Raw genomic sequence first — 16215 nt, forward strand, 5'->3', positions numbered from 1 at the left:
GCCACTGGGAGTTCCCTGAGCTTTCCTGTGCCAATACCAATCCACATGAGATGGGACGTAATTAGCTGATACATGGTTACATTTGGGGACTAGTTTATCCTGAACCAAGCCTATTCATTCACTCCCTCTACTGCTGGAACCCCATTCATTACTCAATGCTCCCAGGTTCCAAGAAGTCACAGGGCTAAGTTTAGACTTCAGCACATTTCTTCTGGGCTTAGAGCTCTGTGTGTGCAGAGCAGAGCAAAGTGATTTCAGGAACTCAAGGTTTCTCTTTGGCAGGGGTGGATGACACAGCCAACTGTCTCATGCAGCTCTTCTCAACTGGCAAACCAGGATTGCCACACCAGCTACTCCCTCTCTGCCCTCGCCCCTGATGTTAACCCTGGGGATGGCTAGCAGGATGTTATGTCAGAAGCTTGGCCATGTTGGCTGCTAATGCAGCCAAGCATCTGACACTGAGCTAATGGGCCCTGCTACCCTATGGACATAAGATGGTGAATGTAAAACTCCCTGCCTTTCACCAGGTGGCTGGCCAATGCTTCGTTCAGTCCAGCTTCAGTTCTTCTAGCAGTGCTATCTAATAATAATATTAATTAATTAATACTTTGCACTTCAGTATCATGCTCCATCCAAGGATCTCAAAGTGCTTTATAACCTTTCATTAAATGTTACTATCCCTGTGAGTTACATCATATTAAAGATGGGGAAACTGAAGAACAGAGCGATTATATCAGTTGCCCGAGGTCAAGATTAGAGCCTTTAGATATTGATGCTTAGTGGGAGGAAGGACTGGTGTGAAAATGAAAGGTTTTTTGTTTAAAGAAAACAGTTTTTAGTTATTTTGGGCCCAGCACACCTTTAGATTTAACTAGAAGGGGAGAAAGTAGTAAACAGATTTTTTTTTAAATATCTTCTAAATGGTGTTAGGCTCCATCCATTTTAAACACTCTGCTTTCAGCCAAGGAGCAGCAACGTGGGTTACATGTCTTTAAACTTGAGACCAGGGGTGAAATCCTGGCCCTATTGAAGTCAGTGGCAAAACCCCCATTGATTTCAGGTTTTCACTCCAGGATTTTTGAGAAACTCAGAATGCTGTGAAGCAATCCCAGTAGCAGGGAAGAATGAATGGGCATAATACAAAGCCCACTGAAGTCAATAGGAAATGTCCCTAAATGTAGCCATCCTGACAGAGCCCACCTCCCATCTCCACCTCCTCAGTGAGCGTTGGTATAAGCACTCGTGCAAATTTTGACTCTGTAAAAGTTGCTGGGGGGCAGTGATTTAGAGGGAGCAACAGCAGTTGGAAAAGGGACTTTATTTGCTATGAGCTTTAATCAATCTCTCAGTAAACAGCATGAAAAATTCTAGTGGAAGTAAATTCTTCATAAGTAAAAATTCTGCTGGAAAAAATATATAGAACCAACCATTTTATAAAGTGCTCTTTCTGATTTTTTTTTCTATCACTTACACCCATGTGCCCATCTTTCAGGCAGGTTGAGTTTTATTATTTAAAGCTCTTTGAAGGCCATTTTAAAAGAAAATAACTTTAATTTGTTTATAGGTTGTCAGTACTGCTCATAAATATCCATCCGTCCACCCCGAGACCCGCCATTGGACAGCTCTGACATTTGCTGTATTGCATGGACATATTCCTGTAGTTCAGGTATTACTGTATTTCCCTACCTGCATCTCACTTTTTATTTATCCAGTTGGGTTATAATCTGCATCCATCTCAAGACTGGTACCCCTCTCATATTCATATTGGTTACTTCTATCATTTACTGATATGGTATAGTGATCTCTGCACCCAAATCTTAACCAATATGAGGTTTAAATAGGACAATTTTAAAGTACAGTTGCATCAAAGAAAGTCTGTCAACTCCTCGTACTCCTTTCTGACCATTTGTTGTATGTGTTTGTTTATTCATTCATTACACTTTCTTATCACATGTATTATAATACTCTAATAAATGCAAATATTGTTTTTTCGGGGGAAAAAAACCCCACCTCTGATCTGTTCCATAGTCAGAGGAGTGCTCAATCACTTTATCCAGGCATGAAATAACGTGAATATGTTGGCTCTGTGGTATGGCATATCAAGAGTTGAGAGAGATTATTTTTCAAAGTATTTGTGTTGACATGGCACAATTCATGAATCACCAGACAAAGGAGATCTAGGGTAGGGATGGCCAAAGGCAGGTTGAATGTGTCCCCTCAGATTCTGTAGTGCTGTCGATGGCCACCGTCATCTTTAATAATAATAATAATAATAATGAAATAGAAATGTACCCCAGGAGAATGCAGGTTCCAGCATGCATTGCTACAACGTGTTCCTGAAACCCTCTTGTCTCTTGTGGAAACATCTCTCTATTAAAGATGGAGACAACTGAAATCTCATCCATTTTATTAAAAGTGCGTGTCTCTGTGGGGCTCCAGGCAAGTTGTCAGTGAGGCTGTTGGCTGGGCCAAGTTCGAGTGCCTCAATCTAGTTCATTACCTCACACCGTTGATCTTATGCCCAGATCAGGAACATTGGATAATACTTGTTTGGCTTTGGAATATTCACTAACACTCTAGGAGTCTGATAGTGTATCATGAGTGAAGAACTACTAATTGAATAATAGAAGAAAAATGTGCATGTCACTTGTCTTCACTGCATCTGATGTGTGAATAATGAGAAATATTAGACTCCAGTTCCTCACTATTCATAAACTCTGAATTCTGCAATGTCACCAACAACTATAAATGGTCAATTTTCTTTATAGCTATTGCTGGATGCTGGAGCAAAGGTAGAAGGTTCTTTAGAGCATGGAGAGGAAAATTACTCGGAAACTCCTTTGCAACTGGCAGCAGCTGCTGGTAAGGACTCTCCTCCTGCTGGAATAAACTCTTCAATTGGGAAATGTGACTTAGTTGCAAAAATATTGGACTTTAAAAAAATTAAAATCTCTCTTGGCGTACAGGAAATTTTGAACTGGTGACTTTGCTGTTGGAGCGAGGGGCTGACCCGATGATAGGAACAATGTACAGAAATGGAATTTCCATGACTCCACAAGGTGACATGAACTCTTTCAGTCAGGCTGCAGCACATGGACACAGGTAGAGTGGGAATGGGTCTAGTTGCATGGGTCAAGTGATTATGGTTTGCCTGGGAGGCTGATGTGGGTGGACCGATGTATGATCCTCAGTGTTAAAGTAGAATCCTGCTGCACACGTGTGGACTGTGTGACAGTCAGATGTGCCCCTCTTTTGGTATAGGAGATTTGAGATTGGATTTAGGGATTTCTGTTAGCGTATGAGTTTGATCAGGTTGAGGTGCACATTGCTTTTTCGGTATGTGGAAATGGAAGTGAATGCCTTCTGAAGTGTTGCAGTTTGTTGTTTACAAAGTTTTCATCAATGCTGAAGTGCCAGTGAGTGCTGGAGACTTCCCTGAATGTATTTACATATTTCTAAAGGTTTTGAGTGTGGTGTGTGTTTTCTGCAGCAGCCATAACTGTCATTAAACAAAGGTGGGTTTTTTTTTTGTAAGTGCTGATATTTTTGTTTGTGTTAATGTTATGTATGTGTCCAAAGATAGCGTGTTGGGGGCATGTTATAGATTAAAAAAATAAATTAAATGAAAAACTGATATGTATGAACAGTTATTTGTACAAAATCCAGGTACTAATTACAATATTATGGATTAGTATTAGGACCTTCACATTCATACTTTTCTACTTGTAGCCTTCCAGAGGAACGTAGATGCAGGTTAGAGACAGTATCTACATTATGTTTGCTTAGAGAAAAGAGCTAACAGCCTAATGGTATGCTATGTAGCTGTCAGGGCTGGTTCAGACAATGCTGCCCATCTGCAGCCAAAGAGCGGCCCCCTGCAGGGGCGGGGTGAGACGGGAGGAGTTTGTTAAAATGTTCATGCAGTGCCTAATGGTGTGGAGTGGGAGATATGTTGTGCTGTCAGAGAGCGCTGCAGAGCACCGTCCCCTGTGGAAATCAAGGCTTTTTCCCCTTTATTATGCACCAGCTGAGGCACATCACAGATTCATACTCTCCCCACTCCTCGAACTAGTTTTACAGGAAAGCTCCCTCCACTATTCCTCTACTCCCACACACCTCTAGACATCATAGGCGGCAGGTGAACCCCCCTATTCCGGGAGGCTAGCCCCCCGCCCGACGGAGCCCCGAGCGCCCTCCCACTCTGGCCAGAAGAGCCTTGGCTGGCCCGCCCCAACCACGCCAGCTAACCTGAGCTGCCCCAGCTGCGCTTGCTGGCCAGATCCCCAAGCTGGCCCAAGCTGCCCCAGGCCGCCAGCTGGCCCAAGCACCAGCCTAAGCTGCCCCTGGCCACCGACCCGAGCCCCGAGCTCCAGGCCGCCAGATGGAGCTGAGTCCTTGCTGGCTTCAGGGGAGAGGGGGAATAAGGGCGGGGCCTCAGGGCGGAGCATGGCGGGGCCATAACCTAGGTTAGGGGAGGCTTAGCCTCCCCTGGCCTTCAATACCTGCAGTCCATGCTAGGCATCCCTGTTATCCAGGACACCCTGTTTATTCTCTCTCACACACATTGCCACCTACCCCTACTTAGTGCTTAATTTGTGCCAGGACTTGCAGTTCACCGCCCTGGCACCTCTGGACTTGCCGCATCAGTTACAAAAGTAAAAAAAAATGGTTTGAGCCTCGGCACCTCTATCATTACAAATTAAGCGCTACCCCTACCCCTGGAACTGAATGTATGCCGCTACCCTATCATAAGTGCATGAGGCAGGTGGGAGGTTGGGGAGAAATTGCACGCTGGGCTCGATTCTCCTCTCACAACACCGTAAACCAGGAGTAGCTCCACTGAAGTCAATGGAGTTACACTGCTCCAAACCCGGTGGGATGGAGTATCATGCCTACTGCTGAGTTTGGGGCCTTGCAGCTCATGGCCCAAATAAATGGCTTTGCAGCTGGGGTCCCAGCTTTGCTTGAACCTGCCCTGCCAGATGTAGTTGAATGATTCGTAGCTCCAGCTTTACCGAGACTGCTTTGACTGTTAATTGAGAGTGATGGTGTTTTCAGTGGTTTTAGACAGCTCCCTTTTCAAGTTTCATCTCTATCAATTATTTGCTACTAAATGCATCCTTTGTGAAAGGCACTAAAGTGTTTCTAAAGACAACTCAATTTCCCCGTAGTGTGGGCTAGATTCTGCCAAGGTTTTCCACACAGGCTTTTAATCATTTAACAGTCACTGCTTGATCATAAGTTTCTGTTTAAAGTTTCTGCTGTACACATGACATTTGTATGATGCTCCTGCCATTCGTTAGAACAATGGAACCAGTCCTGCAGCTGTGATACAGGCATAACTCCTGAACTGATAGGAGTATTGCCTGCATGAGGGCTGCAGGAACTGAGCACTATGTGAATTAACATTTCTTAAAATAATTCCTGATTGGCCTTCTGAATAGGTTTCCAAACCTGCTATGTTACAGAAAATATCCCAGGCAGAAGGAAAACACAGTAGCTAACTCTGATTTTCTCTCTCTATTGCTTTGTGGCTGACAGGAATGTGTTTCGTAAGCTGCTTGCTCAGCCAGAGAAAGAGAAAAGTGATATTCTGTCCCTGGAGGAAATACTGGCTGAGGGAACTGACTTGGCAGATGCTGCACCAGCTCCTTTGTGCGCCAGCCGCAACAGCAAGGCCAAACTGAAAGCACTGAAAGAAGCCATGTACCACAGCGCTGAGCATGGATATGTGGATGTCACTATTGACATAAGGAGCATAGGTCAGTCTTGATGTCGTCTGCACTTTACCTCCCATGAGAGACAACTGTCATGTATGTTTTGGTGGGAGCGATGCCTGTCACTCACACTGACCACGTTTGAATGTTCCTGAGTTTTTCTGAAAGCAATAATTGGGGGACTTTCACATGTGTGGGAATGAAGAATGAGGGAGGTGAGTAAGTCAGTGCAAACTTGGTGTAAAGCTGTGACTCTTGGAGGGTCCATTGAGTCAGTTTTGTTTTAATGCCGAGGAGCCACGACTGACTAAGATAATCTTCCCTGCATGGCATGTGCGTTGCTTTTTTCTTCACAATCATGTATGCCACACATCACAAAATGTGGCAAATCTCATATACATGTAGACTGGTTTCTTTTTGTTATGTTCCGTCATCAGCCACCTACTCCAATTTGACAAACTCAAACAACATTTTTCAGATGCACATCAGGCAATTGGGTGTAAGTCACAGAGCATGACCTACTTGCAGCTGTAGTCACCCCCTCACATGGAGGTGCTGGAGAGCTGATACACCAGGCCTTTTCAGCCCCAGTTCTTGGTAGAATGCCAGGCACACTATGACTCATTCGTTAAAAATGCTTCAGTTGCTCAGCTTTGTAGGCTCTGGCACGTGTTGGTTCCCAATAAGCACTCTGATGACTTGCTCAAAAGAAAGGATGATTTGCTAGGGCCGGCTCCCACCAGCAGGTTTCTTCACCTCTGCTTAGTTAGGTGTCCATCTAAAACATCAGCTCTAGGGCAGCTGTTCCAGCTCTTCATGCACCAGCTCTCACAACCACCCATCTGCTTCCAAACACCACGCTCCTCCCAACACCAACCTCCCAACTGTCACAGAACCTTCCCCCTTTTACTGCTTGCAACCCTGCTGGGGGAGAAAGGCAGTGAATTTGCTCAGCACACTAATCGCATAGCTCTACGGCCCTTTCAAACACCCTCTCCAGGGCCAGTCAGTCAGTGCTCAAGGAAACCATTTTGTTCCGGTTGTTGACTGTTTTACCACATGTGTTAATCAGTGCTCAGTGAGAGACCAAAAGACATCTGCTTCCAAACATGCTTCTGAGCACCATATCCAAGAACACTGAGTCATGGAATCCTGTCACATGGATCATGATTTCCACTCTGAGTTACAACCTATAACAGGTTTGCATAGATGCAAAGGGATGGAATGGTTGTGCAATTGGTCTAGCAAAGCACCTCCTACAAAGTGAAAGTGAAAGGATCTCATGGCAGTGGAAGAGGGGAGGGTTGGACTCGAGAGCCTGCCCTCTTGTTGGGGTGGAGGGGAGTAGTAGGTATGCAGCACCTATGAGGACCCAAGGTCTGGGGTGTGGACAGGAGAGAGGAGGGGGGGTATATTTCCTCTTGGACTCTTCTGCAAATGTAACCCGTTGGTGAGTGTGTGTTACAGGCCCCACACTGTGCCGATCCCCCGAGGATAGGAGTTGTTAAAGAGGCTTGACTGTTTAGTTCAAGCTGTAGCAGTTTATGCTTTTAATTCTGGAAGTCACCAGTTTAATCCCTCGTGTCAGCCAGGATAATGGCCCTCACGCAAGCACGTAGGCTGGTCTACAATCCATTCCTTGATGACTATGATTTGGACTAATTTATCTGACTTCTGCTACTGCATGTTTTACTATTTACTGTGTGGTAGCAATTTCTTTTACATTCTTAAAGTGCACTTCTGCTCTGACAAGTAACTCTAAAAACAGGACCTTCTTACCCACCTGATGTTGTATCAACATAAGCGAGGATGCATGGCTTGGAGGAGTGATGAGGGGGATATAAACATTTTCCTTTCTAGGTCACTGGTTCAAATCCAGCCAAAGTTGGCAGTGACTAAATGTTTTTACTATCTCATGGCTCTTTGGTAGCCCACTGCAAATTAGTGTGGTGGCATAAATCTAGTTCACAGATGAGGTCCACATCACAAATCACCATGGCAGTGTACACTAATTGGCTCAGCAGTGAGGCTAAATAATATTACTTAGCTGTTATATAGCACTTTTCATCAGTAGTATAGGTGCTGACTCCGAGGGTGCTCTGGGGTTCAAGCACCCACTGGCAAAAAAAATAGGGGGTGTTCAGCACCCATGAGCCACCAGTCGGTGGCAGGAGTACTTACATGGAGCGCAGTGAAACCAGAAGGTACAAAGCACCCATTGGCAAAACCAAAAGTCAGCACCTGTGATTAGTAGGTCTCAAAGTACTTCACACTCTGTAATAAATTTATCCTTCCAACACCCGCTGTGAGGTGGGGAAGTGCTCTTATCCCCATTTTATAGATGGTGAACTGAGGCACAGAAACAGACTAAGTGACTTGCCTGAGGTCACACAGGAAATCTGTGGCAGAGCAGGGAATTGAACCTGGGACTGGACTACCTTCTTATACTCAGAGGTGTGTCCCTGCAGATTAGGATTGAGGCATATTGATGGGCAGCACTTGTAGGGTAAATAGGAGGTCAATTTCTAGGGCTTTCAATTTGGCATCGTTCACAAGCCCTAAAGTCACACAATTAAAGAATAAATTAACTACGCCTCATTCTGTGATGGTCTGGAATATACACACACCTTTAAAATTCATCTTTTTGTACAGGAGTTCCATGGACGCTACATACATGGTTGGAGTCGTTGCGAACTTCCTTTCAGCAGCACAGAAGGCCTCTGATCCAATGCTTGTTAAAGGAATTTAAATCCATTCAGGAGGAAGAGTACACTGAGGAGCTCATCACACATGGGTTGCCTTTGATGTTTGAGATACTGAAAGCAAGTAAGGTATGAGAAATTGTGGATTTTGAAGAAATTAACACAACCGCCACACACACCCCAAAATCTCTACAATATTACACAGCTCTCCTGAAACTCATTACACTGTGTGAGATTTTCTGTATTTGTTTCCTGGTTTGCAAGTGCAGATGTGTGAGTTTAAAAAAAAAAAAAAAAAAGACAGCTATATACATCTATTGCTAGGACAGCTTAATACTGACACTAACAGTGAGCTGGAGAGACAACAGAAGCTAAAGCCTAGTGGTAAAATTAAAGTCACAAGGGCCAATGTAGTACAGCAAGAGATGTTGATAGCTGAGTCAACCAAAGTTAGTATCTCTCTCTCTAGTTTGCGTTCTAGGGCCATACAGCAAGGCTAATATTCATATTTGCTTTGGATTGCTTGGGCTAGTTTTCAGATCTAAATATTATCCTCTCACAAGCCTTTTTGCCCCCCATGTGAGAGCTCTGTGGGGACTTACACAACCCCACAACCTATTTAGGTCAGAGAATATCTATTTCTTTACCTTTGAAAACCAATGGAAAAAAACCTTCCACTATCTTGGTGGCCTAATGTCCAGTGCCACACACCCCCTCCAATATCATTCCTTCAATCTGACCTTTTCTGACCAGACAGCTGAGCTTTTAGTGAGGTACACACAAGTATTCAGCTAAAATAGAGCTGGGGCAGGTGTCCAGGGAAAGTGGAAATATCTTCTCCCAATGAAGGCTGGATATTTTCTTTTCCAACTTGATTCAACCAAAATTAGCTCCCCTGCCGCTCCCATTGACTTCAAAACACAACCAAGTCCTCTCCCAAAAAGCCCCAATCAAGCGTAATCTATTACTAACAAGAAGCAAGTATTTTAGTGGCCAAATTGAGAAGCAGCAGGAGTCTGATATCAAAACTATTTGCTTATTATTTTAATGATGTATTAGGATACACATTAATAAGGCCTCCGTTGCTTGTTTAGCATGGCAATGAATAACATTTCCCACCTACCTCCTGAACACCAATGTAGGCATATAATCTGCAGCAGCTGTTTAGTTAATGTTAAAAGGCTGAGGTTTTGACCTACTCACTGAATATGAAAAGATTGTGGAACTAGCAGTTAGTCTGAGACCTAGACACAGATGTTTCTTACATTCCACTCCAAAAGTGGCCAGGGCTTGGGCTCAAATTTATATTCCTGTAGGAATGAATTCCAGGGCGAGGGCCTGTTATTGAGATCATCCTGCCCCTAGCTCCTATGAATTTCAACTTCAGAATTAGTTTATGCTGGATAGGTATCTGTAGAGGATTCTGGACATAGCTTTGAGGAAATTATTTTAAATCCTGGAACGTGTGGACCTCTCAACGGGCCTAATGCATATTTATCCAACACCGGACAGCAAGTTGCTATTCTGTTTGAAAGATGAAATAAAACTAATTGGACTGCAACCTTTACAGGGATTATTTAGGAACTTTAATCTGGGATGAAGGATACGATAAATTGTTGTTTTCTTGGGTGACTACAGCCAAAGCCTGTGGTTTTCATGTGGGCAGCTTTAAAATAATTTATTTAGACAGAATTATACCCCTCTGACATATCAGAATAGGTCTTCAGGAGTCTCTGTCTTGTAGGAGGCATTGTAGCAAAGCAGAGCCAGTTTGTTCTGCTTTGGGTTCACTTTAAAGCCAAACTGCTGCGGGGGAGAGGGGAAACAACTGAAATAGCAGAAAAAAGCAGTAAGATAGAAATTCCATGCTATCCAACTTGCCTTCACACTATATGTTGGGGATTGGTCCTGCTTTGAGCAGGGGGTTGGACTAGATGACCTCCTGAGGTCCCTTCCGACCCTGATATTCTATGATTCTGTGATATATACACACATATATCATTTCATATTCTTAACTGTACAGTGAATCATTGTGTGGCACTGCAAAGACTTACAAGATGTCTGCCAATGGCAAGAATTATTGCCATGGCCTTGTCCAAATGGTCTCTTGTGAACAGCTCCTTTGCAGAAAGAAGGCTAGAACATGTACAGTATGTCTAAGGCCCTTTGTTTTCAGTGTTCATTTTGTTTAACATTTCTTGGGAATTTATCAGTGTTTGTAACAAAAGTTAAAAAAATCAGTGAAAATCAGTGCAAAAACAAAATCTTTGGAGTTTTTCAGAATAAATATCAGGTAGGGTAGATATCACACTCTTCTGTTTTGTGTCTTTTTAAACTTTCAGTAAAGCCCCTTTTGTTCTGAAATGTACTCAGATACAGCTTTTCGTTTTCAATCCATTTTAGCAAGAAAAGTAGTTCTCTAACTTTCATTTGCTTTGATTGCTGACAACTCTCTGTGCTGTCTGTAAAGCTAGTAACGTGTATGTGGTGGGCATGGAACAGACAACGGAATGTACACCAGCAGCTCATTCCAGCAGTTCTGCCCTGGCTTCCCACTCCAGAAGGAGAGATGGGTGGTCCAGGCTGCCGAGCCACCATCTCTCCTTCTGGAGAAGGGAGCTGGGTCTGGAGAGTTCTGGCATTTCCAAAATGTGGGTGAAAATCAGCAAAGACTGAATAATGGCTTTTGTTTCGGTAAAACAGAAAATAAAGGGACATAAGAATATTGGAAGGAAACAATGAACCTTTAGAAGCTTTCCAGGAGAAAGATCCTACAAAGAGCTAAGTTGTCCCTGGTCCTGGCTTGAGAGAGCTGTGGGGAAAGTATTGATTCAAGGCGCCTCCCACCCCACTTGCATACTCCATACAAGGGCCAGAGCAGAGACTGTTCCCTCCGTGCACACCCAGGGATGGAAATCCATACATAGAGGGGTGGGGAAGGAGCAGGCCTATGGTTCAGATCCTGTCCCCCAATTTGTAGAGTCAGGCAGCTGCAGAGAGGGGAGTATGATTTATCCAAAGGGACGTGCCCTCCACTGTGTGCTGTGAGCTCAGGGAGGGATTATGCCTCTTTTGCTAAATACCACAGGCTGGCCCCAAACATTTCCTTAACAAGTGTGGTGGGGAAAAATAAAGGTAAAATAAGTAACTAGGAGACAGAAGTCACTAAAAATTTCTTGGTTGATATAAAATATTACGTCCCATATGATGCATAATCATGATTCTTGGTGTATTGTACTTGAGTGACAATTTATATTTAAGAGTAGCCACACTTTGCACTTCTATAAATAGTTCCATCCATCCAGTAATTTCAGTCATCAATGAATTGAGCCTCATTATCCCCCTGCGAGATAGGTCAATCTTATCCTTGTTTTACAAATGGGGAAACTGAGGCACAGAGAGGCATGCAACCAAATTTTCACCCTGGGGAGCTGCAGGGTGCTCTACACCTCTGAAAGTCAGGCCCAGGCTGTCTAAAGTTGGGCACCTAGAAGTTGAAGCACCCAAGATCAGTGGCCACTTATTAAAAATGAGGCCTAAGTGACTTTCCCAGAATCACAGGGACAAAGCCAAGAAAAAAAATGGGTTTGGTTACTCCCATTCTTGTACTTTAGCCACAAGACCTTCCTTGCCCTCACACAAATTGAGCTGCTGCGTGAAGAAACAGTCCTAGAAGTTCCCAAGCTGCCTAGAGTTTGTCTACACTGCACACTAAGCCCGGGACAGTGGGAACCGTGCTTGTTAACTTGGTGTTTAAAGCCTGTCCTTAAGTGCCCACACTGCATTGTAAATCTGGGTTTGCAATTGCTGGACCTAGGTCTCACAGCTATGCTAACACATCCATACTGCACTAGGCAGACTCGGGTCTATGGCTTGACTTGCATCCACAGTGCAGAATGTCAGAACTTGGACCTGCGTCCCTCTGGGACTCTGGCCCGTCTCCCTAGCAGGATCCAGATTTTAGGATCCAGATGCAAACATTCCTATGGAAAGTTTGCAGCAAGGCAGAACTGCTGTCAGGGTTTTGCTAGCTGACTGGTTGCAGTTGGCATTCTCTGCTCCCCTTTAAATGCTGAAATGCTGCTGCTGAACATAGAAAGAAAAACATATTTTTGGAAACTCCAACTTTGGAACAAAGTATGGAAACAAAAACTAGTCAATCAGGCAAGATGGGTGTGTGTGGATGAGCGGAAGTTCTAGATAACATTACCTCTCAGAAAGTGAAATCATGGGAAGAACAGTCAGTAAATTTTTAGCAAATGTACTGAGACAATTGGGGGAAGATTTCCATGGCACAAATGGAAGTTAGGCACCCAGCTCCCGTTGACTTTCAATGGGAGTTGATCTCCTAATTTCCCTTTATGGTTCTAAGTATCTCTCCCTTTTAGCAAATGCATAATCCAGTGATATTTCCATGCTTCTGAGACAAATATCAGAATGCACAGATCATTCATGTGTCCAGCCCTGAGGGGGAATGCTGGTAGTCAGCATGAACCCTTCACCAGGCCAGGAACAAGATGTACTAGAGAAGGCAGTATCACTAACAAGGATGAGGAGAACTGAGAGAGAACAACCACGGTTTAAAGGACAATTTGTAAGAGAGATCCAGCAAAGCTTGCAACACTAAACCTATCAGTAAAGTAGTGGTCTGCGAGAGGACTTGGTCCTTTGGATGAGGAAAAATGTTGCAATTTTTGGGAAAAATGAGGCTCTTAACCAGGCAAACTCATGTCCAGCCACTAGAGTGGTTTACAGACAGAAGTAGGAGACAGTAAGGAGATAACTCCAGTAAGGAGCTATCAGCCCTGAGATGAGCTTTAGATGCTATATAGAGCAGAAAGCAGAGTTTTGACCCCTCTCAAGATATTGCAGAGCTTGTTATTGCAGAAGTAGAAGAAGAGAGAAAGAGATGCCACTGAATTATTGTATGTCGACATCTGTGCTGTGTGGTTCAAGACCCAAAGAAAATTCACAAAACTTCTCATTGAAACCTCTGTTGTCCAATAGAAATGTGTGTTTATGTAATGCAAAACTGGCTTTGGATTATTATTCTGCCCTGTTACAGAGTATGTGCATTCCTCCAGTCTGTGCTAAAAATGTCGCCATGAAGAGACTTTTCTTTGTTTCTTGTTTACAAAAGTGAACTCTTCTGAGATGTTCCAGCAGAGTTTGACTGTAATATGGCTTCTGGTAATGAGCAGAGAAGAAAGCTACAGCCTTGAGCAGGGGTCGGCAACCTTTCAGAAGTGGTGTGCAGAGTCTTCATTTATTCACTCTAATTTAAGGTTTCACATGCCAGTAATACATTTAACCATTTTTAGAAGACCTCTTTCTATAAGTCTATAATATATAACTAAACTATTGTTGTATGTAAAGTAAATAAGGTTTTTAAAATGTTTAAGAAGCTTCCTTTAAAATTAAATTAAAATGCAGAGCCCCCTGGACTGGTGGCCAGGACCTGGGCAGTGTGAGTGCCACTGAAAATCAGCTCGCATGCTGCCTTCGGCACGCGTGCCATAGGTTGCCTACCCCTGGCCTAGAACCTAAACTAAAGATGAGCCTGAACTAAAACTCCAGATCTAAACATCCTCCAAACTTTTGAGTATGTTTGGTCTCAGATCTCAAATATACTGCTTGCTCTGTAACTAAGATTCAAATTAAAATCACCAGAGTTCCATGCAGTACAGCAAGAGAAATTGTCAGTAGTACCAAAGAAAGAACTGACATCATCTAGTGCATACTTTGTCCATGGATGTTAATATCATATTGTCTTTAGATGTCTTGGGATAGTTTTCAGATATGAATCTTTAAAAATTTCAAATATTGTCCCCTGCCACCTTCTCACTGCCCCCTACACCTAGCCTCTTCCATGGTGTGGGCATGGGGCTGGTATACACCACTCTATTGGATCCTATCTGAAGCCCAAATTCAGAAAAGCACCTAAGCACATGTTTACACCCCATTGCCTGTACTTAATAACTGTCATGAACAGAGACACTTTACTGAATCAGGGCCTGACACTAGAGAACTCTCCATATGTCCAGTTTCCTGGTGGTGCATTGACCAGACAAAAACTATTTGAAACATTCTGGGAGGGCCTTCACCCATTCACCTAATCCAGTAGCATTCGGTAACTTCGCTTTTGTTCCTACTGGTGATGTTCAAGGTCTATCCAGGACATAGTCCATTAAGTGGGTTATTAACCAGGCTTTGTAGGAGAGCTGGCTAAAAAATGTGGATTTGTTTTACAAAACCATTTCCTCAGTATTTCAGTTTTCCAAAAAATGTCAACAACTTTCTAAGCTGGTCAAAAAATAGCAAAAAAAGGTTTGTACAAATTTGCAATGAATTTTGTTGAAAATTTGAAAAATGTTTGACCAGCTCTATTCTGTACACAGTGGGTAACAATCAATTTTTGAACAATAATCAGCTTTATTTTAAGCACATAAATGTATTTCTAGGAATCACAGTTAATTCCATCCATCCCTGGATCAGAATCTGGACACTGAAGCCTGAACAGTTACAGCTAGGTTGATGAACAAGATAACGGGAGGAGGGAGATGTCAAGGACAGTGGATAAAATAGAAGATAAGACAAAGAGAGGTGTGGGTGTAGAAACATGTAAAAAAAGAATAGAAGTTGAGATCAAAGATGAAGGAGTGGAGGAGAAAAGAGAAAACAGGCAACAAACAGAAATGGGAGATGAAGGACAACATTTTTAAAAAGTCTAAGTGGTTTAGGTGCCTAAATCCCATTTTCAATAGTGACTCAGGAGCTTATATCTCACTGAGAGTCAATGGAACTTAGGCTGTTCAGTCACTTATGTGCTTTTAAAACTTTTGCCCAAAGATGGTCTAGATTTAGTTAGTCCTGCCTCAGCACAGGGAGCTGGACTTGAATTTTGGAGGTCCCTTCCAGCTCTACATTTCTATAATATCTATAATCCCTTCAGAAATAACAGCACTTATGAGCTTCTGGCAAGAAGCATTAACTATTGGGAAAACAATTTTCATATGTCTGGAAGCAACAGGAGCAATAGGAAAGGCCTGAAATATCTGACATCAAGAAGGAGAATAATTATAAATTGAAACTTAACAAAGAGAGGAAGAGGAGGAGATAGGTGTCCTATTACTGTGCTGCCAAGTTTCGTGTATTTTAAAACAAATTTCTGGGGGAGGTTGCTCAGAATATTCCAATGTTCTGGCCAATTCAGCAGGTGCTGTTGATCTCTTTTCTTCCACTCCTCTCTCCCCTTCCCATTTCAGTTAAAGTGAAGGGCCAGTCACAGCTTCTGGAAATCTTGAGGTTCCCCAGTAGGCCATGGACAATCCACAATGTTGGGTTGGAGGATGAGAAAGCTGAATGTACTGTATGTTGTACTGAACAGAGTATAATCAAGTGGGTCTCCTTTAGAAAATTTCCCTAGCAGCGTGAGGGGCTGAAATTGACTAACCGAAGAACACAGCTTGTGAAGATGAGTTAGCCCCAGTGCCCTAGGGGAAGATCCAGGAGGCAGTGTATCTCCCTGAGGTACTAGGGGCCATGCCTTACAAGGCTGGTTGAAATTTTCCCATTGAAACTGTGTTTCAACAGAAACTTGTTTTTTTGACAAAAACAAAATCTTTCACAAAAAGTTTCTGCTTTCCACAGAATATTTTGAAATTCTTTCAAAAAACCAAGCTCTGGAAAATGGATGAATTTTGACTGATAACCATAATATTCTGATTTGGAAATGCTGCCTTGTAGGAGTTGTAGTTTGGTTGCCTTGTAGGAGTTGTAGTTTGGTTGCTTCATGT

At 43.2% G+C, this 16215-nt stretch overlaps 1 protein-coding gene across 3 annotated transcripts in view; it reads left to right on the forward strand.

Moving 5' to 3' along the window:
• BTBD11 (BTB domain containing 11) overlaps positions 1-16215 on the forward strand; it is a 279274-nt gene that overhangs the window by 237728 nt on the left and 25331 nt on the right. For all 3 annotated transcript variants that reach the window (XM_039485898.1, XM_039485900.1, XM_039485909.1), the window contains 5 exons: positions 1565-1666; positions 2769-2862; positions 2967-3102; positions 5542-5762; positions 8370-8548. In XM_039485898.1, the coding sequence (XP_039341832.1) occupies positions 1565-1666; positions 2769-2862; positions 2967-3102; positions 5542-5762; positions 8370-8548 (732 nt within the window). The remainder of the gene's footprint in view (positions 1-1564; positions 1667-2768; positions 2863-2966; positions 3103-5541; positions 5763-8369; positions 8549-16215) is intronic.

Source organism: Mauremys reevesii, linkage group 1, assembly GCF_016161935.1.
Source record: "Mauremys reevesii isolate NIE-2019 linkage group 1, ASM1616193v1, whole genome shotgun sequence".
Taxonomy (NCBI): domain Eukaryota; kingdom Metazoa; phylum Chordata; order Testudines; family Geoemydidae; genus Mauremys; species Mauremys reevesii.